Here is a 26,131-nt window from a genome sequence, read left to right on the forward strand (position 1 = left end):
GTTTAGTTCGTTTACAAGGAGATTCGTGGATGGACGTAAGGTATATATCGGGAAGATGTGGATAGTGAGGTTTAAAAAGAATTCGAGGAACAAGGACAGGGTGAAATCCGTGTAATACAAGCGTTCGTGATCCCGTGGCAACAGAGGAGTGTCTCCCGCGGAGCAATAAAGAGCAGCTTTTCATTTTGCACTTTTTAGGGCGAGCATTCAAAGCGGTAAAAGATCGTGCCGGACTAATCCGTGATTTCTGTTTGACGCTAAAAGGTAGTAACAATGAGAATCCAGGGAACGATTTGCGTTCGAGTCTAGTCGAGAAAGCTCGTCGTTGAGGCGTGTTTCGGGTAACGTGGCGAACGATCAAGAGACGATCACGATCCAGCTCCGATCGAATAATACCTTGCCACGCCAGCGATAAAAGTCGAGATCAATTATCGTTGCTCGTCGTTGCAATTATTATTCACGATGGACATTTTCAAGTGGAGAGAAAGACCGCGGAACGGAAGCCTGATATTTTCGAGGACGACCGGAAGAGGCGATCATTTTTTCAATCTCCGTGAACAACCGTTCCGCGCATTGTCCGATAACGAACCCGAAGGGACGTCGATTTTTCGCGAACTGCCCGGCGACGTTCTCGAAAACGACCAGCGAACGAGTTCCGTTCACAAAAATCAATATATTTCTACGAGATCCGAGTAAAAGATCGTATTCGATATGTGTATCGTCAAGCGCTGCAAAATTTTCAATAGAGTTCCGCCGTGCACATTTCCGATCGACGACTGCGATAATTACGAAGAAGACTGTGTTAAATGGTAGATGCAGAATATCCGTAGAATTGTTCTATTCGAGAGACATCGTTTTTTCTTTTTAATGGAATTGTGTGGGATTTAAATTTTTTAAGAAAATACCAAGATTTGAAGAAATGGACATTGGAGCGTGGTACTGGCGACTGCGACAAAAACGTGAAACGTGTCAGGTATGTTATTGAATGATATCAATTAATAGAAGTGCGCAATTTTAATGTCCTAAATGCTCGTTTCGTACATAAATCTTGAACTTCTCATTTCTCAATGAGCGGAGCTTTCTCAATGAGAGAAATGAGAAGGGTAGTCGACACCCTCTAGAGCGCGACGTGGTAATAATAAAAATCGTAATTACAAGTTGTAATTATGCCGAGAAGAGCACTACGGTTCTTCTTCCGGCAATGAAAACGATAACAGCGATTATGAGGCACCAAATAAAATTGCGGGAGAGTCTTCCCTGCAGAGAGAGAGAGAGAGAGAGAGAGAGCTGGAAAATACAATAAATTATAAAGTTAGGTAGTTCTCGGACGGAGAGGAGTGCTTTCCTTTGGCTCAGGGCAGTTTGGTTCCGGTGAAAAAAAAAAGAAAAGGGACGATGAACTGCCTTGACCTCGTTCCACTTTTTTTTTTATAACACGTTGCATACGTTGCACATCGTCTTTACTAGACGTAGGCACCTCGGAAAAACGAATCCCACCCTTCGTTTCTTCTTTGCTCGTTCCTTGCCAAAAGCCTTGTCGACCTCTCGAGGGCGGCGACCTGGTTATCTATTAACCAGCAGATTCATTCCACCCTTCATGCCTTCGTTTTACTCCTAGACGCTAAATGGGGGATTGTAAAAAATGTTACTCTCTTTCGGCGAAGTGAATGAACGAACACGAGTTTCTTCCTTACCTCCCATACCACAGGAGTGCATTACTTTGCCACTGTTATCCATTGATATTTCAAGGAAGTAAAAAATGTACGTCCTCCCATTTGCATCATGAACAATTTACGAGTCGTTAGCTGCGCAACGAATAATATATCATCGATTAATTTTAAAAACGTTGACAAGGGTTTGTTGTCAGGCTATTTAGACCCATTTGGCACTCCATTTCCTTTGATCTACGATGGTTGGACATAGAATAACGTCACTTTGCAAAGATTTATTATTCACTGTTTGTTGGGTCTAAAATAGCCATGTTTGCAAGAATTCACTGCGCACAATTCCGTGGTGCTTTAGCAACGCAGGCGAAAACCCTTTGTTAAATCGTACGGAACTGTTAACAGTTGGTAAACATAATTAATGCACGGCTAGCGATGGTAATTATAAAGGAAACGACAATTTCTGTCTGCAATGGAACGTAGGACGGTAGAAAAACGGCCCGCTAAGTGATTTATTTCGGCGAATTGTTTACCTTCGGCAAACTCTACGTTCGTTTCTACTTTATTGCGACCGAATTCGCGTTTCGCCATGGAAACGTTTTTATCAAGCAGCGCGAAGTTTTACGAGAAGCAGGGTTGCCCGGAAAACAAACACTTATCGTTGCGTTGTGTCATTACTTACCGGTCTTTCGTTCGGCGGACGCGTCCCAGCCATTGTTCAGCCAGTGTTCGCGTTGCGATTTCAACTAATTTTCATTATCGTACTCGTATATTTCGTTGCAACTTAAACAAACAAACGTAGAATTAACCCGTTGCTCGGGTTACACGCGCGCGTATTAAACTCGTTGAACTTTTATTAGTTCGTTGAACGATAAGCGATGGAAATTATCGATGCGCGCGCGGGCTCTCGTATCGGCCGATCCACAAATGGGAAAGCTGTTTGTGGACACCGTGGATCGATTAGTTCCACTATTATACCGTAATAATCGGTGGGGGATACAGATTGTAGTATTAAACAGGCTGCAACTGGCAGCTCGCTATGATTATTGTATACCTCGTCCTACCCGATCCTACGATTATTCGCATCGTACCAAGTGTAGAAGCGTTAAGTAACGTATGTTAATTAAAATCTTTACGAATCCAATTTTACGGTAATGCAATGAATTTTGTTAGATGAGATAGCTTGCAGATTAGCGAATAACAATTATGGTATTCCCCGGCAACGTTTTCGTTTAATTCCATTACCTAGACCTACGAAAGGAACGTAAGAATAACTAGAAAATTGTATTAGCTGTGACACGAGTCGCAGGGTAACTTACGTGGCAACTCCATTTTGTTACGATTAATTTATATAGCATTAAACAGGCGAACCTTTTACCAGTCTAATCCCAAGCCTTCAGCAAAGGGATTATCCCGGAATACCTGCATCGTCGCGTCGCATCGCGTCTGCACGTGATAATCGTTCGTTTAGAACATGGTTCGTACTTTAGTTAAATTTATACAACAGCCTGGAGCAGGATACAAGTTTTCGTACATGAAAATATAATATTAATACACATATGGTGGAGCATCCCTCTAGCTTCCTTAAACGTTCGGGTATAGAGCCAAAATAAGGGTACACAGGATGCGTCGTTAACGATTTTGGTTTGTAATCATTTAATACGGCATATTTTAGATAATTAACTCACGGTGCAATGACCAAACTAGTGTTAGCCAAGCGGTGGAAGTATTTTCGCGCAACCAATCAGGTTAATAACGTTTCGTTCGACGATTGGTGGAGCACGAGCAGAAATTGTGTGCATACAGAAACGTATCTACGTCATGTGGGCACACCTATACACGTATTGCCAATCTCATTAAAGGAACCGATTGTTTCCAACTCATATTCAAAGTTGCATTCAACCGTGGAGACTGGAGCGTACTATAGTTATCCGTTTTACACGTCAATTCCTTTTACTTTCCACGAAAATGAATGGGAGGGACGTCAGCTTCACTGGGAAAACTAAATTATCATCGTCGCGCGATGTTTTCGCGACGAGTGGAAAACCGCTTTTTAAGCACCTCTTCCAATCCCACGTGTTACCATTCCCCTCTCTTTCTTCCTTTGAAAAGCGTCGAACGACATCGTTACTGTTGGGCGGACTTGCGACGTACGCCGACGCAGTGAATGAAACACTTTGTACACTTTGTAATACCGATTAATGAGATTGATCGCTCATAAATATTCTATCCTCTCGTTTGAAAAATGATTCGACAATGGCACATTTTCCTTACACGATCGCGTGTCGCCCGCGTTAATACTTTTATTCTTACGAACAAATAATTTACTTCGATCCGTTCGAGGTTCGATTTTTGTTGCGTTCGAAAAAAGGTGAATCTTTGAAGCGTTTTACCGATTCAACTCTTGCCCGGCCGCAAATTGTTTCTTTTCTGTAGGGGCTTCATTGATGCGCCGAGTGAAAACGTTTCCCATCAGAGGAAATGAATGAAGGCCAGCATCGCCGCGGCTGTACGTGTCATTTATGAGCCACCATTTCCAATCAATTCTGGCGCACGTACTCTTCGATTACCTTTCGACATTTTTGCGAACCATTAAAAATTCCGCCGCTATGCATTTCGTTGCGTACGCTCGCATTAAAAGGTTATCCATCCGGCGTACATTAAATTGTCCGGTGATCGATCCTACGGATGATCGATGGATTTGTCTTACCAAACTGTACGTAAACTGCGCCTCGTTACCTATGTATTTATAGCGTTCGTTTCCTTTTATTCCATCGGGACATTTAACGAGCGAGATTGCGGAGTTCATTCGTCACTCTTAATTATGTATTCACCGAGGAATTAATTTTACATTCCAATTGCTTCGAGATCGTTCAATAATGGACCTGACGTGTTCGAATGGAAATGCATCAAATCTTGATTTATACAGGGGTCATAAACGATACTTGCGCGCGATTGCGTTTACTTTAAATTGCATTTACATACTATTCATCGGATCGAGATAGACAAACTTGTCTGCTGTGTAACAGTGTGTCGACACGATTGCAAGAATTTAGTGATCGTGCTCGTAAACGATTCGATAGGCGAATCCCTCGTTTAAGCGTTCCTTGCAAATCCAGGCATAACCAATTCCAATTATAATGGATAATCTTGGCCGTGATGAGTCTCGAGTTGTCGCAAACAGCGCAAACTTGTGGACAAAGCTCGCATCGTAGAATCGTCATACTGTGACGTGTCATGTCGCGACGAGGTATTGTAGAACGTGGAATTATGAAACTTTCCTTCCCCCTGTCCCAGACGTCATAGACGCTATTCACATCATCGCCGATGAATGAATCGCGCATTCGCCTTTGTCGGGACCTTTCTTCGATGCAATTTATTCCCCGACGAAACAAGCGCATCGTTTACCTCGCGTACCATTTTTATAATACACGCTGCGCTTAAATATCGCTGTTTTCTATCTATCCCGGTGCTATTTGCGTTCGAAATATCGCGGAAACGGGAACGTTCGCTGGGAACGCTAAAACGCGTTCGCGCTTTTCGTATAATTGCATGAAAACTTGCAACTCTTTGTGCCCGTAATGCATTTTAACAGACTTCTGTCATCGCGCGTTGTTAATTTCGTAATTGCGTATTTATTTTTCGCGCTCCCATTATAAATCCCCCCGTAATGAGGTCACGTGATACCTGCGATATAGAATATTGGGTTCGATGCTCCTCCTTCGTTCCAAATAAACCTACGGTAGCCTGGAAACACCGTCCATTAAAGAATCCATCAAATTAGTCGGGTAAAGTTCGCCGATTACGGTTGACTCGATTTACAGCGCGTAATTATTTACGCTTTCACAAATTTCCTTATTCATCATTCATTTCTCCCGTATCTTCGTGCCATAATTTCGAAAGACTTTCTTTGGGTAGAAAGGGCGTATTAAAAAGTGTATACAAATTTATCAATATCGAAATTATTATCATGTAACTCGCAACGCGGATACTGTAAATGGCGGATCGTAATATACCTTGGTGCCGCGTAATTATATACGCGATGCGCATGTATTAAGATAGAAGCAATTTTCATTCCCGATTACTCACAATAATTTCAGCGCTCATTACCATGGCCATGAGCCTTACGCTGCGTGCTGAATATCATAGCGATACTTAATATTAAACCACCGAATACAGTGCCAACCAGAATCCGCTGCTAGCCGTGCACGTTCCTGGAATATTAACGGGGATTTCCGTATTAATACTCAAAGGTATTCAAACGACACTTCAAAGTCAGCCGAAGTTTCGTCCGCACTTTGAAATTTCACGGGTTACTTTTTGCTAAACAGATTCTCGCTTCCTCGCTGGTTAATCCACGATTAAATGAATAAATAATAACACACTCGTACTACTAACGATACGGTTTACCTTCACGGTATAATTCGGGTAAATCCATTGACGAGCGCATCGTTAGAAGCCTCTCGCGAGAATTAATAACACGGAAATGATTCATGCTTGGAAGCCCCTAAGAAACTCTCGACGGTTGGTGTTTTGTTAAACCGCGAGACTTACCACCGAGGCCGTAAGACAGATTGACAATCGGTGGTGGCCGCCGTTGGCTCGATAATACCGTCTTCATCTTTAATTTCTTCCATAAAGTGGCAAAGGAGCTGCCAATTCCCAGTTTAACGAAGCTAAACTTGGGACAGGATCGCGACGGGGCGCGGGTTGGGCTAGCTCGGAGAGAAATGTACGACGCGACGAAGAAAATTGACTTACGATATCCCGACAGCGCCGGTTGGCTCCCATATCGGATATTGCGAGACACGATTTCCACGGATAAAAAACCCTGTTGCTGGTCGCGAGCGTAAAGCACGGGGGACATTAGACGTCGATAATGTCTACGAATCGGTACGGCTCAATTTAATTTTTCACCCTGACGACGCCATTCGTTATCGTGCGGAATTTCATTTACGTCCCCCTATTCGTTCGCTGATTTGGAAGTTTAATATCACCGGCTGGGTTTCTTTCCCGATTACTTTGTTTCCTCCATCGGGCATGAAATATCGCCGCTCCCTCGCCGCGTACTTTTCGTCTCCTCCTCCGTGTTGCTCGTTTCTTCTTTCCGTTTAATCCGCCGCCACAATAAGCCGTACGAACCGTTTCTCATTCGATCAAAGATTTATGAATCTTGTCATTCTTCATCGTTCTCCGACGAAGGGAGTGTCTGGGAAGGTTGGAACCCGTTTTTTTTCTCCGCGCTTTCCCCGCGATTCCATTATTTCGGCCGTTTCCAATTCCGCGAACAAATGTGCTTCCCAGCAGCGGTACGCGTCGCATCTCGCGCGGGGGTAACGACAAAAGTTAACGCACTATCTCAGAAACGCAATGACACGGATGCGACGAGTTGTTCGAGTGCAACAGCGATGCGCGAACGCTGAAAGTTTCGGAGCAAATTTACACCATTCGGCTGACGTACGTTTAGTCGACGAAATGTTGGTTGCAGTTTCTCCGCCAGTTCTGTCAACAATTCGATGATGCGGCAAAGTTCTATCGGTTCTCGTTTCTAGCGAACCGAAACGGGAATTATTAGGGAATTCGTTTGGAATTTGCGAGATAGGATGATAAAAAAATATACAATTCTACCGTCCTGATTGTCGTTTTAAACGAAACGGAACGGATGAAACTGGCGTCCTCTAAAATATCCAATATCCGTTTAATTGAATGGTTCGTGAGAAATAATAACTAGAGCGAAGTATATGGTATCTCGTTAGCAACTACCTCTTAACCGTATATCTTGTTATACATAAGTCCGCGTAAGACTCCTATAAAGTCTCGACGCGGAATATCAGTTTCTCGCAGGTATCGTCGAGGACTACCCGGGAACTAAATCGACGTACACGGAAGTTCACGGTAGATATCACCGGCTAAAACAACCGCGTGCATACGAGCCGTCCATTTAAACCCGTCCGTTTCTATCCCGACGGCGCGTACTAGCTCGCAAATGGTTTTCATCGACCGATACGTCTGGATACTAGCTGCACTCATCGGGACTAGCTATCCCGCGGAACGCGGTAATCCATATTTGATGAGTTATGCGCCACCTTAAATTATACTCGAACGGCGCCCTTAAACGTGTCAAAATAACGCCCCGCGAATTTATCGTTCTCCGTTTAGTCGTTACGAAAATCTATAATAATTTATACGCGCGTCGCTCACTAAAGAGAAACCGGTCACGCGTCGTGAACGCGAGATTTATGACGTGATCCGTAATTTCCATAGAATCCCGTGACACACGATTGAATCGAGTCGACTGCATTTTTCCGTTGCACCGGCAAGATATTGTAACGGGTACTGTCGCGTTTATTACCTTTCCTTTTGAAGCGTAGTTTAACACCGCCGACCCCGGTCGACCCCGCGCGACGATCGATGCGTGGTGTTTGAGCAAACGAAGAGAATGCGATCGGACGAACGATGTTTTTCGATGGGGCACAGTGTGACTTCGTTTCCTTTAACGAGGGACGCCTCGATTGATCCGACAGGGATGAACGACGATCGTTTCGTCGCCGCCCTGTGATAATTCTGTTGTAACTTCAATCGCGGACTCGCGAACGTTCTTTGAACCTGATGTCGCATCCGAGCTCTTCGCCCTCGAATGCTTCGAGCACCTTTCTCAGGATAATTGAAAATCTACTCCTGCGGTTTTCTCCTCGTTATCGGAGTGCTTTCCCTTCTTCCCTCTTCCCATCTTCCTTCGCCGTCTATCTCAACCCCTCTCGGCGCAGGAAAACGCGAATTATGCATGCGCCTCGTACTCACCGACTGCACTCAACGCACCGTAGAAAGACCTGTGCCATCTCTCTATACACGGTGATATAATACGGCATAGAATTCATCGCGCCTAACACTTTATAGCCTTCCATGAAGGGATTCGATAGAATTCTGCTACATTGCTAGAGTCTATACAATCATTTATCCAGTTCTACCTACTCGAAACTGAATTCGCCTGTCCGATTGCGTTCTCGATTAATTCTATTCGCAGTTTGGTTAACAGTTGTTACAGAAAACCTGTTACGATTTATCGTTTCCTCGTTCATCGAAGAATTATTTGCACGCTATCGACCATTCCGATCCTGTACGACTTGGTATAATACGGTCGTGTTCGCTAAACGTTCAATTTCGTGGGCTAGCCAGCGAGCAGGTTATTATTAGTCGAAGACAACGACCGAAATAGCCAATATACGATTGTTCGGGAGGGCTTGATTGAAAAACGCCGATCGATACACCATTCGCCCGACTATGAACCGTCTGATATTATGCCCGATACAAAGTTTTATGGTTTACCGTGCATTCCATGGGGAAATTATCCGGGAAATTGCACAACGGAATTTCAGCCAATTTTGAGCCGCTATCGGTATGATCTCACGTAGAGGACTTGTCGGGTTACGTGATTAATTAATCTCTCAGACGGTTGAAGAAGGATTACCAAGATCGATCATTAATATTATATCGTTAAATTCACCGTCGCACGAGCATCGGTCATGCACAGTTATTACCTTCCAAAGGTTGTTACGGTTAATTGCAACCCCTAATAAATCGACCAAGGTTTCGTCACCGATACCTCGAGCATCGGATGCGCGTACCAAATAATCGATAGATCCGAGATAATAAATTCTTTCGTTCTATCACGGTTATATAACTGAAATAGTATCAGTTATCCCATGATTCTATTCATTGCACAACCGGCGATCACGCGATCCGCTATAAACCAGCATTCTTTTATCTTCCGGTCAGAAGAGCTTAAAGATATGCAGTCTGCGAGACTTGTACGAAGAATGTGCAGAAAATTTCCATGGATCCCTCGAAACGCGACACAATAGCGCGACCCTTGAAAATCCTACGTAATTCGATGATGGCTCGAGGTTGAAGAGCTTTTCTGGGCGAGCCGTTCCCGTCCTTACGGGCCCTTCTTCTCTGCTCGAAGTCCAGATAACCGCTCGGTGTTGACTTAACGCCGCGACCCGGTTGCATTTATCCGACTGCGAACGTGAAAGTCAACAGATAATACCGATATCCTCTTGTCACGTGGAATATTGCACACATTTATATGCGTCCTGCTATGCCCGCGCGTATGCATGTATGCAAACTGCATCCACGATGGGCACGCGTTCGCCCCGATTTTGTCTCGGAAAATCTTTAGACCCGCCACCTCGTATTTGTTTTAGAAGATGTCTCGCGCGAATCCTCCAGAGGAGGCGGAAATATTTCAAGCGAGCGGGAATTGCTCGGTGGAATGATAACCATTGGCGCGAGGAGCGCGAGGGAGGAACGATTAAATGTTCTATAGATTTTTATCGGCGAGACAGCAGAGAAACGAGCCGCCGCCGTGAATTCTTTGGCTCGAACAAACGTTTCGACGTTCTCGACGATGAAAATGAACCCGCGCACGGTGAACATCGAGTGTATAGAAGAACGTGGGTAGTGCACAAGATACATACGTATATGATATTTACAAATTTCCTACCACTTTTCCGTGTGTCATCGCAAGCATTGCTCAGGCTTCCATTTAATACGACATAAGTTGCGAACACACCTACTGTCGCAATATTTGCTATGATCCCACATGCGTGACCGTTTGCTCCAAAGTGTATTTAAATCCTGTCAGGTACTACTTGTTGAATTTGAAGTTGGTTTTTGACCCAGTGGAAACGTTAATTCAACGGGAAACCGATTTGACAATTCAATTATAGCGACTAATCGGATAGGAAAACTTTTGCCTGTACAATAAAGGGTATTTTCCTCGTGAACAAACCGTAGAAATAATTTAACCTCTTCTTGTTCTGTACTTGTTGCTCGAAATGCAATTCTTCTTTCGATACCGAGAATCTCAGAAGTGTAATACTTAGTGCATAGATCGTTCGAGTCTAGTGCTGCGATCCAAGGAGACTTCTCGCTCGTTATAGAGTGACCACTGTGAATTGATATTCATTGCCGATAAAGTTATCTGGCACGTGTCTATAAGTCTTATTTTAAGCATGGTCTAACTTTTTTATGATATTTAACTTTAGGATCCGATATCCAACCTTCGTACTACACTGTATTTTGAGTTGAGTTTTATATAATTTGTATTTTGTTACCTATTACGATACAATTATCCATGTGCGAGTACGCGAGATAATTTTTTCATTCCAAGACGTTGATTCCATTAACAATTGCATTCTGCGCCTTTGAAATCCTGACAGATTCTTCGAGTCATTCAGCCTCGCCACGGTATTACAGCGCCTGTGGCGATGTACTTCGGTTTGCAGCCGTGTCGAATCAAATAGCATTTCTAGGCTCTTCGATCGATAGGATTTCTTCGCAACTTGAAGGGTTGTTATGGCAATTAAGCTTTGTAAAACACGTTCTGCATAAAAACTGCTAAACAACTCGGAGCGAACGCGAATTTGCGACTAGCTGGAAAGTAAAATTAGTCGCGTTTCTACTTAATACGATTTTAATGATATTCCTCATTTGTCGACATTATTAAAGGATGCATTTTTTCACGTCCCATGGAAAACGTTGCGTAGTTCTCAGAGGCGAGAGCTGTCTGATGGATGAATTCGCATTTCATCTATTTATGGCTCGGGAATGCACTGGATTAAAACATTGTTGTTATTTATTTCTTGATAAATGTAGCACGCGGCACGTAATCATATTTTTAGAAGGGAGATTCGCATTCGTGAAATGAACAGGCACTCGTATGCGTGGATCAAGAATGAAGAGGATATCAGACTGCTTTGCCTTTCCATTCTTTTTTCCTTGAACGGGTAACCATAAATCTCGATCAAGCGACTTGAAGCACCAGTTTCGCTCGCGTAGTTTTCGTTTTCAAAGTGCGCACTGCGCGCCACTCGTAAATCCCTATCAGAATTTGCAATTTATGGAGTGGCTTAGCCAAACATGAACACGTGAAAAATGCGTAGATACCTGATCGTTTTTTACCAGTAGCCACACTAGTTATTCATTGATTTATTTCTTCACATTTTCATAAACCATATCGCAAACGTGAATGTATTTCAGTTTTTCTTCGTTATTTCGTAATTTCAATGTTTATCGTCGATCGATTTCGAATGCAGAAGAGTGAAAAAATAATTCTCTAACAAATTTCGAATGTTAAAAGGTACATTAAAACCGAAAATGGAACAGTCCTGCAAGTACACTCGACGAGAGAACTTCGAATACGGATAATAGGAATGATCTTTTCAATTGTCCAATTATCGAGACGTCGTGAATTTTTCACCTTAGTACGTCATTGAACATCGAACATTTCGGTTTGAAAACGGACATGAATTCGTTGTTGGCCGAACGAGTGGGATTTTGTGCCGCGCGTTCCTTCTAATAATTATTTTATTCTTTAAATATTTGGTAACCTGTAGAAAAAATGGAATCATCGGAAAATATAATAATACCGTACAGGAGAGGCAATATCTCGCAATATTTCCGCTATATAAATTCTACGTCATAGAATTTTTCTCTCTTTATTCAAATAATAATGGCCGACCACTGGTATTGAAAGTATGTATGACGCAGGAATTAGTCAACTATTGTATTTGGAGAAATTATGAAAAATTCAGTTCCGTTATATTTAGTGAAGAAAATATCCTATTAATTAAACCTCAAATTGGATGTTAATCGAAAAAAACGTTTAATAAAATATTCGAGATAAACGGGCGCTGCTAGTAATAAAGTTTTCACAATATACGAGATACTTTTCTTTCCTCTATTTCTCGGCTTAATTTTTGTTAATCGAAATTCCGTACACCGGTAGTTCCAGGCTATATTGCGTTTTTATGAGTACAATATTTTCATAGTACACTACTTTATCGAAATAGTTGTGTGTGAAACTTTCATCGATATCTGACGTTATAACGGGGTTCATTATCGTGTTAACTAACTGAGTTAAATCTATATCGACGTTGGCGTTTGAACACGAAAAAGGAGGCTGTAAACATCCATTAACTGCGAAAATATTGAGGAAACGATCTACAAGCTTCAAATTTGTTTCAATCAATTGAACGCTAGCAATGAAATTGTTACAAGTATATCTATAACATTTATCGAAAACGTTTTCTCTCTACGAAATATCCATGGAACTCCTTACCATCGAACGTTCCAACGAATTTCGCAGTTTCCAATAAATGGTTGCGAAAATCGTGCGAGCATGCCATCCTCTTCGCGCGAAGTGTTTGCATTTTTTTTTTCCATGGGGAATTATTGCACCGACCTCCTTTGTTCTGATTGCAGGATGCTGGAACGACAGGATTCCACTTGCACCGGTTAAAATGAATCGCAGGGAGGACCCGCTGTTGCGGCAGCATCGCAACCGCCTGCTGCAATTAGCCGAGGCGACAAACATCAAGCCTGGCCGTGGCAGCGGGAAAAGACGTGGCCAGAGGCAGTCGCACGGTTTCGGGCCCAGGTCAGCCAGTAAAAATGTTTTAATTACAACGGCTAACTAGCGATACTTGGAGCACGAGCACGATGTAAACGTTCGACGCGTGTGCGACTGAAAAAAGTCGAAGCGCCTAATTCGGGGGCTGATTATTATCAACGCGTAATTCAGTACGAAAATTAGATCGCGCAATAATAACGCGGTAATAACGTAAAATTAATCTGTTCTCGACGCGGAAAATAACAATCTCCAAACAATGGTCTATGAAACGGATCTAGAATGGACGTACGAATCGTTGGTTGATTGGAAATTGGCAAGTTTAGTATCGAACTTGCCACTGTTCGCCTTTGATCTTCTCGAATTTTTGTTCGCAGCCGGAGGTACATTGAAAGAGAAAAATGATTATAACGGGCCTAGCGGAGGAAAACCTTTTCCACGTATCATATTTTTGCCTTGCCGCTTTCATATATTCGTCTTCATTACAGCCTCGACTACAATAGATCCCAGAGCGGTCTGCTGTCGACATTTTTATTACCGTCCGACCGTTTCCTTGCTGTATTTTCTCTTCTGGCTTTTCTCGTTTTTAATCGTTTTTGACGGATCGCGACGTGGTGAATAAGAGAGATCCTCGAATGAAAATACCAGGGAACAGTAAACTATCCGTGGCGTTCAGTGGGCTTGCATAATTAACCCTTTTTAGCCAGCGTTACACGTGCCGACGTGCGCGACATTGCATTCACCATGCATTTTACCGATCCGCCTCCCACCCCTTCTTTGTTCCTCCCTCCCTTTTGTTCGCCTCGCGTTGTTTCTACTCTTTCACGTACCTTCCCATCCTTTCTTCTCGTCCCTTGACGAAATTCCTTTCACGCGAGAAAGAATCTCCGCACCCCCGAGACGAGGCGCGGAGCTCGCGCGGTCCGTTACCCTCGATGAACGTTAACGATTCTAATTCGAGAAGATTCGAAAATTCTAGCTCGAGAGGTATCGCATAAAACCGAAACCGTTTCATTCGACTGTTACAGCAATGGCGGGCCGAGCGGCGGTAGCCGCGTTACCCTCCAGGATATCGTGAGAAGCGATCCTGGATACACGCCAAATATCGAGCATTTAGTCTTCCCGGAGCGCAAGAGCAGCAATCCGAATTTGGCTAAAGCGGCGGACGAAGCCGCGTCGAATAAATCGAAGCCGAACGCGACCACCTCGGGGAGATCTAGGCTCGCGGAAGTGTTCTCCAGGCATTACCTGAGGGGCTCCTCGCAGGACTCGACGGTCACGTCCAGGAAGAATCACTTGAACGTAAGTACACTCTGGGTACAATTGGTAATTCAATTGGAAATTTTTCCTCCCATCATCCGTAACGCGTTTACCATTCATTTTACGGACGATCGATAGCAACGGCACAGAAAGCGAAACGAGACAAAGTTTGGTCATAGAAATGCAACAAATTTAGTTTGAAAGCGGTTGAATTATCGGTTCGACCTAGATATTCGCCACGATTTCTATCCTCTTTCGCGGCGCGAGGCCATTTCAATTTTTCCACGTTAGGTAAAACAATCAAGTTGCCTAAAGAAGCGCGACGCGTACGCGCGGGGTGGTAAAACACGCCGTGGATGACCTCGATTTCATCATATTTCTTATCAACGGCGCCAATTTCGTCCGGTGGCAATAAGTGGGAACAGGTTGGCAATTAATCGCGGTGAATCTGATCGGTGCCTCAAAGCGATAGTCTCGACCGTCCGCCTCGGTTTCTTTTCGCTTCGCGGCGGATCGCCGCGCGGAGACGGGTTTTCTTCGACGAAAATAAAAATACTTTCATCGAAGGAGTTGCGTAGCCAGTCTCTCGCGCCTCCACCGTATTTGGAAGTAGAACCAGCCGGTGTGTTGCGCGTAGCCGTGAGTTTAGTTCGTCCCGTCTCGTCTCGTGTCAGCCGCAGCGCCGACACGGGCTCGTCACGACTGCTACCAGAATGCTTTTATGCAATCTCGACCGACCCAGGCTTGATTTTCAGACTGGCATGTCGTTCGTGCTGACAGATATTCGCGGTTCTTTTCTCATCGCGACTGAAATACGAGCGAAATACGATGTAGATCTACGTTTCGCGATGAATTTTCAAAGTTGTCAGAACTGGATCGAAGTTTGAATAAAATAGTACGGTTAAATCTATGACATTTAATTGATATACTTCAAACTAAATTTACTACGTTCATTTTCGCTCGAATTATCCTTAAGTAATACGAAACGATATAAAAAGTTTCATTCGCTGAATTAATTTAAAACGTCCCGGACTAATTGTCGCCGTTTCAAAAGCATCAGTCGCGAAACAAATCGAATAAACGCCACGAAGGGGCAACGAATCCGAGTAACGAATGTAAAAAGAGGTAATAAACCCATTCCACTCGATATTCTATGAGCCTTAAGAAATTCTATGACCTGTTTCTTCGAAACGATCGTTGAACCTAAGACTCTTCTCTGCCGGGGAACGTGAATTCTCCATCGACCAGAAATGCTTTTGAAATCCATAAAGAAAAAAATTAAAGAGGGGACGGTGAAAAGACGGGGTCGATCAGAAATTTCCGAGCGACAGTCTACGTTGAATCGATTAGCCTCCCGTCGAAGGAATAATTGAAAACGCCAAAGGAAAAAAAGTTCAACGCGTCGCTATCTATTCTAACTGCCTCCAAGTTGCCGTGTTAGGGAAGTATCGATTACGGCCGGTGTGTTACGTTCGAGAGATCGACAAGAAAACGCCGCTTAAACTCACTTATTCCGACAGTTTATATCCGTACCTCTTACACCTCTTGAAACTCCTCAAATTAAGAATCATAAAATTATTAAACATTCAACAGGTTCTCGTGTCACTAAACTCCCAACTACATACTCTACTCTACCCGAGACACCATCGAAACACGAAACAATCTTCCAACGGAGACGCGTCTGTTCGAAAACTTCAACCCCTAAATTAACAATCACCATCGCCTTGTTTCGACACAATTTCGCATCCCCTCGCATACCACTTTCAATTCGACGACAACAGACTAATCAAAGTACTTAAAACTATCAACCGCGGAGTATCAAAAAGTTTCAAACGTTCGTCACAAGTGATTTAAACAGCGGTAGGATGATAAACCTTACGCGACTCTGTATCGAGAACACCGCCACCGATTGGAGGCAGTATCTACTTGTCATGGTCGAATTGAACCTGACCGTCGCGAGACCGAAACTAAACTCTACATCTCTCCACTGCACGAGCCACGTTAATTCGAATTTGTGATCGCAGAGCACGTCACTGGACAGCGGAGCGACGGTATCCCATCAGGCGACAGGGTCGAGCGGTGCCACGGTGGTAACGAGAAGCGGTGGCGGTCGTCGGTGGCTGTCGCAGAGCTCGCAATCCTCCAGGCAGCATTCGGCCGAGGACGGGGTACGTGGGGGCAACGTGGGCGTCATAGGGCCCGTTTCGACCTCGTCCTCGAGTCAGGCCCCTGCCCCCGCCCTGCCACCACGTAGAGTCAGTCCAGCCGCGGATTCTACCGACATCTCGAACACGGCCACTGGCTCCCGCGGCGACAGGTAACGCGTGTGTTCTCTCACGATCTGTGCGTTTTTTGTGTCTCGTTCACGTTCCTCCTTATGTATTCTCCTTCGTATTCCACGCGCCCTTTCATCCCTAACGCGGAAGATCGCGCGGGCATTTCGATTCGCGCGTACTCGTTTCCCTCCCTGCTATCTCCCGACAACCGGGGGTGCAACACAGTTTTATCGAGTCCCGGTTTGCATCTCACGCGAGGATTTTTATCGTACGGTTTCATACGTTGGTAAACGTTGTTTACATGCACATGGGTGTTCGCGTGCTCCGTGCTCGTGTCGTTGATCTCCTTTCGGAGCAGTGCTCGTTACGAACCGACTGATAAAATCCAGTCTCGGATTTAAGATCGCACGCGAAATTAATATCCCTCCTTGGAGTTGGAAATACTTGAACACGTCTGCAGTTTTCTACGGACACCTTCGGTGGGTTTCGCGAAAATCGCGAGCAGCCGCGATCATCCGACGAAAGTTTCGCCTCGGGTAACCGTCGCGGGTCACCAGAGGAGCGTGTTAATTTTTTACGTGGGCCTCGGAGTTCATTGTCCCGCTCGTCTCGGCGCTTTATTCGTCGGCGTGGCACGGCCGGACCAAAAAAGGACACGTCGGACTAGACGAATAGGTAACAGCGTCGCGCCGCGAAAACCGTATAACCGCGTCGGTAGAGTGACGAGGGTCTAGCTGGATATTACGTTCTTGGGGGAGGGCGAATCGATGGCGCGTAGGGAGCAGCGCCGCATCGCCGGCAGATTAATACTCGTATCAGCCGTTGATACGCCCGCGGTGGGGTAAAAAGTGAATTAATTCGATCGCGATCGCCGAGTTTACGTTTGCTCTCTTGCGTTATTTACTTTTTTGCCGTCGTGAAGCGCGGCGGTTACGCGCGATGTAAGTTTCATGAAGCCGAATGAAACGGGGCGACCGCTTCCTGCACCGCGCTCGCTCTGTCCCCGGAGCTTCCCCGTCGAGTGCGACTTGTTTACACACGGGAATGCAAAATTCAACGGGTGAACGACGAAGGGAGCTGGATCGTTCCTAGACCTCTTTCCGAAGCCCTATACGGTTAATTAGTTGCCCGGTATCATTTTTACCGGGTTTAATGAGGTCGTGGAAAAGCGAACCGGTCGCTTTCTCGAATCGCGCGTTCACTCTGTTTTTCTCGCGTACAATGCGGCTGTATTTTCCGCTCGCGTACCAGCCCGTCCGCGAAATCATGTGAAACTTTCATTTACGTATCGACGTAAACGCTAACGCGATCGCATAATCGGGGACGGTGCAAGGGAACCTCTGTAACGACCTGGCATTCGATATCCTAAATTTAACACGCGAGAGTGATCCTAATCCAAGTGCGAAAACCGAGGGAAACCAGTTACCCTGAAAACGATGTCGGTTAAAAGGTAAATATAATTTAATCAGGACATCTATATTTGTGCACGTCGATAGGATCGTCCAGATATAACGCGGCATTCAACCCCTGTGACATCTGGACCGAAACAAATTATTTGATTTATACATTCGAAGGTGTACGTCCGCGTCTGGCTTTTGAAATAGAAGGGCCGCCCGTCAAAGTGGACAAAAACGATTCCCGTCTGTCCCGTTTATTTATAGCATTAAATGCGAAATAGGCTATCGAATATTTGCATGAACGTTCGAGTTTTTTTTTTTTGCATCGAACGTTCGGCTATAATAGCGACCAACCGACGTACGAGGGCCATCGATCGATACCAATCACTATGGATCAGCGTCGAGGAATATCGATACGCTGGAAGTAGAAAATTTTCGCGCCTATAATTAATTAACACGCCGACTTTTATCTGATAATTCCACGCAGACCGCGCATGCAGCGTTCAATCTTGAAATGAATCGAGTCATTTGGAAGATTGGAACGTCATTTACTCCGGCGTTTTAACCACTCGAGTCACCATTCGAATCTTGCCAACAATTCCATTTCTCCTTCTCGCCGTTGCTCCGCTTTTTATGAATTATTACACCGGGAGGTTATTCTTACGCCGTTGTCTTATTTCTCGAGACGACGGTGACTGCATTCACGGGGACTCATTAATGATAAACGTTAGGGGCATCTCTGAATTACTGATGCGCCGGGCCGTACCCGTTGACATCCGTGAAATTCATTTTCCGTCCAGCGTGATAACGGATTTCATTTCGAAAATTTTCTTCCGCGACCTACATACTTGGACGCGCTTCGAAGCTCGTCCGCGAATTGAAATTCTGTCCACTCGTTTTACGAAACGCTTAAAACGTTTTGCAGCAGCGTCGGTGGTTCGTGTTACGTTGAAACATTGTACGATTGATGCCCCCCTCCCACTCGTACATACGCGAAAATATTCTTGTTAATTTAGTTAGAACGTGAATTTCCACGTCCCCCTTTTTTTTGCCTTTTTCTTTGATAAATATCTAGGTTATCCTACTTTAGTCGAACCTTGTGGTATCGGTGAGAAAAAGTTTCACGACCATTTATTTTCAACATCGACCAAATAGCCTCGGATGTCCACGTTAGCCAGTCCCTACTTTTCGACCTCCGAATTTTTTTCGTTCTATCTTGCACAATGGTTTTCATTCGTGAGAAAAAAAAAATAGCACGCGCAACGGTTGGACTCTATCGACAATGAGGAAACCTGGCCCACGGAGCCTGGAATTTTACGCGGAAAATCTCATAATCGTAGCTTACCACGTAAAGTAATCGAGCGCTTTTTTCTTTCGCCATATGAAACACGCTAAGATGCGAGAGCCACAAACAAATTGGACAAAATAATTTTCATCGTTCCCAGCTAAGCAGAAGCTAGACTATTCTGATCCACGAGCATCCCATCTTCTTACCACGTTTTATCACGCCTTTACCTCCACGCGGAGGCAGTAACACGCGGGGCGTAAGAAAAGGGAAATGGACCCTTGTACATTTAATCACAGTTAAACTGGAAGCGTTTCCGTGTCCCGACGAGCGGGTTTATTTTCGTCGGGACGCGAAAACGTCGACGCGAATCCATTTTACCGCGGCTCGTACTTTACCAGCTTTTGCGACATGCACACACCACGCCGCGGCGTCGTGTCTGTGTCTCCAGCATCGGGGGAGGAAAGAATCCCGTCTCTGTAGACATTTCGAACCAAGATGGATGCAACGTCCTCGTTTCCTTTCGTTCTTTCCCCTCGTGACATCTTTATTTGCTCCTCTTCTATCTCGCGGTGTCTATATCGCCAGCCACGTAGTCTCGATGAATATTTATACGGCCAGATTGTGCTCGAGGTAGGAAAGAGAAGCGACGCGGCCAGGTTACGCCGGTGCAACAACCTCCGCGAATCGAGTTCCGCAAATACAAACTTTAAATATACATACGTATGTATTATATTCGTCCCTATCCGTAAGGGTAGTTTCCTCGAGAGCTAACTCGGAACATCCACGAATACCAATTCGTCCCGTTCGATGTTTCATATTTCTTCTCTCGTTCAAAGAATATTTGCCTCTCGCACAGAGAGAGGGAGAGAGATAGACAATGCGACGATTGATTAATCGACCCGAGAAAATTGACTGAACGTTCGTCGTGCAACTTATTTACAGAGGTCCAAACGTGTCGATCCTGCACTTACGCAGCACGTCAGATCCTTGGGAAGTTGGTTCTCAAGGCTCCTCGTATAGCGTCGGCAGTAACAAAAGTCAAACCGGCGGCAAAGGAAAATCGAGCGGAAACACGCGGGGATCGTATACGCGTGGCACTTCGATACCATCGTTGAAACGTCACGACACAACCCCGTCGACGGCGTCTACGTCGAACTTGAAGCAGCATCGACAAGATAGCCACGGACAGGCAAGTAAAACGTTCGAACAGAAAAATCTCATTTTATTGTACGTGTCTATGGAGTCTTGCGCGCGTATCAGTACCTCGATATGGTATCGCGAACTCTCACTTTGGAGGCTTGTAAAATTCCCCGTTGCGAAGCTTTTACCACTCTTTCCTGCGGTTCAGTTTATTTGAATTTCAAAATCCCCCCACGCGAAGCGCACCGTTTCGAACAGTCGCCAACTCCGATCCGGGTTGAACGTTTGAACCCTCCGAAAGTTAGGTTCGAAAGCAAGCCGTGGGAATGAAAGTTCGAACTTCCGTAATGCTTGTTAGAAAAGTTCGAAGACCGTCTCGTCGATGCGTTTCGATCGTGGACGCCGGTTGTTTCTATCGATCAATTCACGGACAGGTGACGGGTTCTCGTCGACGAGAATCCTCGAATTCGTTCCTGTCGGGTAACAGCGGCACCTCCGGGGAACTTTTCATCAGCGGCGACTGCAGCAGGGAGTTGTCGCCGGTCCGATGGTGCGACAGGGAGGTGGACGGCGTCTATCTGGGTCGATCGGGATGGGTTCAAGTACAGCAAAGGTCTCTGGACGAGAATCGTCGGATAAACTACGAAAGTAGCCTGGCGACGGCGGCCACGGGCACTCTGCCGTTACCGCGTCGGACCACAGTGAAATTGGCTGATTACCATTGCAACAGCGAGCCAGGGAAATGCCCCGAGGAATATCTGCGATTGGACAGTCAAAGGCCGGATTACTTGGCTCTGCACGGTCAAGAATTCGAGTCGGTAGCGAGCAGCACTTGCACCTCGCCCCATAGTATACCGGAGTCTTATTCACCGCCGTCGATCACGCCGATCATCTCACCTCCGCCAGCTTTCCAAGATGCGGTCGGCAAGAAGTCCTCGAAACACTCCGCCGGGCGCAACAACTACGGGAAAGCGCCATTCTTGCCACGATCCAACGCTATAGTGGACAGTGACATCATCAGTCCTCCACCTTCGCCTCCGCACCAAGTGAATTGGAGTTCCTTGCCGTCTTCCTCGCGGAAATCATCGAGCACGCCGTCCAGACCACGGAGGCAGAATACCAGCAGTCAGCAACAGCAGCAGCAGCAGCAACAACAACAGCAGTATCGTATGGCGCAGGCTAAATCGTTGGAAGATCAGTCCTCTTCGAGGAGGTCGCAGTTCGTCCAGCGTTACCTAGAATCGTCTAGTTCGTCCTCCTCGTCGGTAGGTTTCAGAAGTCTCGACAGTTGCGTGACGAGGTCAACGATGCCCAGGCTGGCTGAGAACACGGACTCCTCGATAGAAGGATACGACGACGGCGACGACGAGGACGACAACCCCAGCTCGTCCCTGAATCTGAGCCTCGTCTCGTCATCGATAATAGCGCTTAATTCGTCGACGGAGTCGGTGCGCGCGAACGGCGAGAGGATTTCGCCTAACAGGCAGGCTCGTCACCACAGAAGTCAACAGGGATTGAGAAGATCGCCCGGGTCCTCCGAATCCGGGAAATTGTCGTTCAATTCGCCGTCTTCCTCCTCCTCCTCGTCGAGCAGCGTCGAAAGACAAGGCAGATCACCGACGCCCAATCCTTTCCGACGTACCAACGCGTCGAGGCAACATCAGAGCGCCAGGACGGCGCAAGTGTCCCCGGATTCTCATCAGTCACGCGTAAGAAGATCTAGGAGTCTTCAATTACCCGAGAAAAGGTCTCCGAGCGCTGCGCCGCCGAGCAGAGAACACTCGAGGGAATCTAACGAGCCCCACAGAGTCGTCGTGAAAATCTCCACCGATCGAGGGAACGAGAGGAAACGTCATACTCTTCAAAACAGTACGTATTACCCACTACTATTCAGCCCTTCATTATTTACGCCGGTTACCCTCTCGATGCGAGTTCTGCTTTAAATTTTATCGCGACCGTGTCCCTGTCACTCGGACGTTTTATTATCGCCGTTAACTTCGATCGTTTTACTCGAAACGTAAGAATTGGATCGAACGTGCAGTTGCCTTTTCCGGTCATACGCTTTCTCTGGCTGTTACTATACCACAATACAACGCATCGTGTGTGCATGTTTCCCAGGAAAAGCGCAGTCAACCGAGGTGGCGTTGAACGAGGAACTTATCCGCGAGACAGAGGCAGTAACCGAGTACCTTTACGGGACAAGAAGCCGCGTGGTCACAAGAAGCCTTCTCTCGAGCCGCTTCGAGCGTCGCGAAGACGGTCAGGAGCAAAGACAAAGAGGCAACCCCAATACATACGACGTTTACTTTATATCGACGAAGCAGCAGCAACCTTCGAAGTCTGCCGGCCCATCCATGCAACAGTCGCAGCAGCAGTCGCAACAACAACAGCAGCAGCAACAGCAACAGCAGCAGCAGCAGCAGCAGAGCAAGCAACAACAGCAACAGCAATCCAGGCGACCAAAAACGCTCCAGCGGGGGGCAACGACCCCAAACGCGAACCCTTCGTCGTCCAACCACGACTTCTGCGTCAGCCCCGACACGAAGCTGCGCTGCAACAGCAGCACCTGCGATTTCTGGCCGCACTGCTCGCAAAGAGATACCTTGTACTCTCCGAACCAGGCACCGGTATTCATGAAGCTGTCTCAGAGCTATCCGGCTCATCAGAGGCTCCCTACGGACGCGGGTAGCCACGCGAGCAGAGGAAGCGCCAGCTCATCTCCAGCGTCGTTAGAGCGAATGGACGAGCGGGAGTTGCGCGATCGCGAGAACCTCAGAAAGAATCGATCGGCTCGCGATCAGAACAACAGTAGCGCGAGCAAGTATCAAGAGCGACAGCCGAAGAGCGTGTTGAAACAGCCGAATCGATGGTCACCTCTCGAGGGAACCAACGGAAACGGTACGAGCGTGGAGAAGCGGGAACACCATCGATTCTATCAGAAGCCTGAATTCGCTGGCAGCTTCGAGGGTTGCGAGAATAAAGACAGGAAAGTGTCACCGGTCCAAGGAAAGAGCATCGCGAACAACAGATCCCCGAGCGGGCAGGTCGCGTCTTCGTCGACCACTTCGTCATCGTCCAGCAGCGATATTTGGGTCACCACGTCCGATCGAACGGTGACGAAAAGTCCAAGGAACGCGAAGAGTTCCGGGGCATCAACTCCGATGGAGGACGCCGTGATTGGCTCTCTGAAAACACTGATGGAACCGCCGAAAGATGGAATGCTGTCCAGGCCTGGAAGCGCTCCAACGAGAGGGGAGGACACTTTGACCGCGGATAGCTCTTTGGATCCTCATCAGCGATCGCTCTCCCTGCCAAAGTCCTTCCTGACGCACAACACCAACGGGTAAGTCTACTCCATTATGTCTCTGTACGTGGTAGAGCATACTCGTGGAAGATTCCGGTCTTGATAGTCTGGAAGTTCAGCTGCCCGTTTAATTAACCTCTGCTTAATCCCCTACTGCAATTACATTATTTTCCCTCTGAGGACAGGAGAAAATTTAATGAAAATAATTCCATTTACCCCGCGTGCACGCGCATAACAAACATCTCGTTCAGTTTTCATTGGAAACTCGTACGTGAACTTGCGTAGCACCCCGGCGCAACTTGCACGGTGTATGAAACACGTGCCGTAATTTGTTCAACGCTAGGGTACACGTGCAATCCAATTTTCTACAAGTTCAATTACTTGGGGTCTCAGTTGCCCTGCTGCGTGTGATAGTCGGTAGATCGCGGACCAAAGTTACTAATGGTGTAATCGCATACACGTCACTTGCACTAGATGCCTTGATCCCCTCAGACAGATATTCCATTTTCCAGGTAAATCCGCGTGTGTGCTAGTCAATTTCCCTGTTCAATGTCACTGATGTATCGATCACACGATGTATAACAAATTACACGCTACCCTTACACGCGAATGACATATCGTTTCGGTTATTTAACCGTGCTCGTTACAGAATAATTAGTTTTTTAAGAATGCATGCCGCTCTTCAGCGAAATGAAATGCAACGACATCAGAGCATCGATGTAACCACGCGATGATATCGATGCACCGATATAATCCACGTAACGTTGTCACGATACAGCGATATCGTTGCACCGATACAATTCGCCTAGATCGAGGTCACACTCGTGCTCCGTAATTACATTAGCAATTTACGATCGCGATAAACATGGTCCGTAATTTTTCTGTTCTCCACGAATGAGCGTATTCTTTGCGGAAAAATTAAAAATGGCCACTAGCTTTACAGACGCGACCATTCGTTGAGAATACCGGTTCTAAAACGTCGCTCGAGCGGACCGGTAGCAACATTTTCGTAACGTTTTATAGTTGGTCAAAGGTGTAACATTTCACGCGTTCTTTCACCCGAATGTCTGATCGTCCGGTGCTAGGAAAAACGCGGAAACTAACGGAATGCTTCGAGACGAGAATAAACGCGCCAAGTGTAACGCGACGTAATCGTACGTTCGTCGAACCGGTCGCTCGCGCGTGTGAAGCCGCCCACGCGATGGCCCACGCGAGACCCGCGAGTGCAACTGAACCGACGCGACATACAAAGGAATATCATACCGCTGGTTACGCACGGTTCCAGTTTTCACCGAACACGGCTAGAAACACTGGATTCAACTGCAACGACGCGTGCTCGTTGATTCGACCGAAATGGTAGTCTGAACCGCAAAGAACGATGTTTAACGAGATCTCTAGCAAAATCCTCGCGATGATGCATGGTTCCGTTTCTCAAAGGGATGGCCTCTCGTGTCGAAATTAATTAAACACCCAGGATCGACGTATATATGAGAGGAGAGCGCGAAAGAAGAATAAACGAGGGGACCGTATTGAAAATGAAAAGCCAATTTCTCGCTTAACCTGGTACCCGGAAAAATTCACCGAAATTAACGAAACCATAATCGGATAACGCGCGGAGGCGCGCGTTCCCATTGAAGTTTCGATCGACGGGCTCTCGAATGCGGTTCGCGTGTTTTTGGAATTTCGAACAGGACGTTACTGGGCAAATGTCCCTGGTATCTCTGGCAAAGCGGTTAATCCTACGAGTGGAAACTTCCGCGAAGTTTCGTTCGTTGCGTTCTTCCTTTACTCTTTTAAGTCGTGCACGATTTCTTGGAACAATCCAACCCTCTGCGTGTTCGCGTATCTCGTAGCGGGTGTCGCGAGCAGATACTTTGGGGAATCTATGAAGGATCGTATCGCGGTACTCCGGGAAATGGTATCGGAATATAAATTCTGATACGGGAGAGTGGATAATTCCCCGAATTATAGCTACGTTACGGCATCAATCCTTTTTGAAATACGTGGAAGACGTCGGTACGACGGTTCGAAATAGGATTTCCTCGATACACGTTTCGAATTTCTTCCGCGGGTTTTAAGACTTAGACTCGTACCTTTCTCACAGATTTATGCCCTTTTTCTTAATCCTTGCATTACAATGGATTTACGTAACAATAGATCGTTGAATTCTTTTATCCCCGCTCACTTTTGTATTTCTTTTCATTTATAGACGTGTGAATAGACTGTTAATTTTTCTTTAATGAATTATTCAGGTGTTTTCGAGGCACGACCATGAGCTGGTTCATTTACTCTGCCCTCAGATTCCTTTCCTAAAGGCGGCGCCCACGCGCGGCAACAAAATTCTGAACGACTATATTAGCCGGTGCCGAAGGATAAATTATTTATCGAT

General features: G+C 46.1%; 1 protein-coding gene across 1 annotated transcript in view; it reads left to right on the forward strand.

Annotated features, from left to right (window-relative positions):
* Positions 1–26,131, forward strand: part of Rhogef3 (Rho guanine nucleotide exchange factor 3) — a 117,832-nt gene that overhangs the window by 22,028 nt on the left and 69,673 nt on the right. Inside the window, exons 3-8 of the mRNA XM_076898667.1 lie at positions 12,933–13,107; positions 14,106–14,379; positions 16,362–16,654; positions 20,241–20,487; positions 20,873–22,307; positions 22,557–23,781. Coding sequence (XP_076754782.1) covers positions 12,933–13,107; positions 14,106–14,379; positions 16,362–16,654; positions 20,241–20,487; positions 20,873–22,307; positions 22,557–23,781 — 3,649 coding nt within the window. The remainder of the gene's footprint in view (positions 1–12,932; positions 13,108–14,105; positions 14,380–16,361; positions 16,655–20,240; positions 20,488–20,872; positions 22,308–22,556; positions 23,782–26,131) is intronic.

Source organism: Xylocopa sonorina, chromosome 7, assembly GCF_050948175.1.
Source record: "Xylocopa sonorina isolate GNS202 chromosome 7, iyXylSono1_principal, whole genome shotgun sequence".
Classification (NCBI taxonomy): Eukaryota; Metazoa; Arthropoda; class Insecta; order Hymenoptera; family Apidae; genus Xylocopa; species Xylocopa sonorina.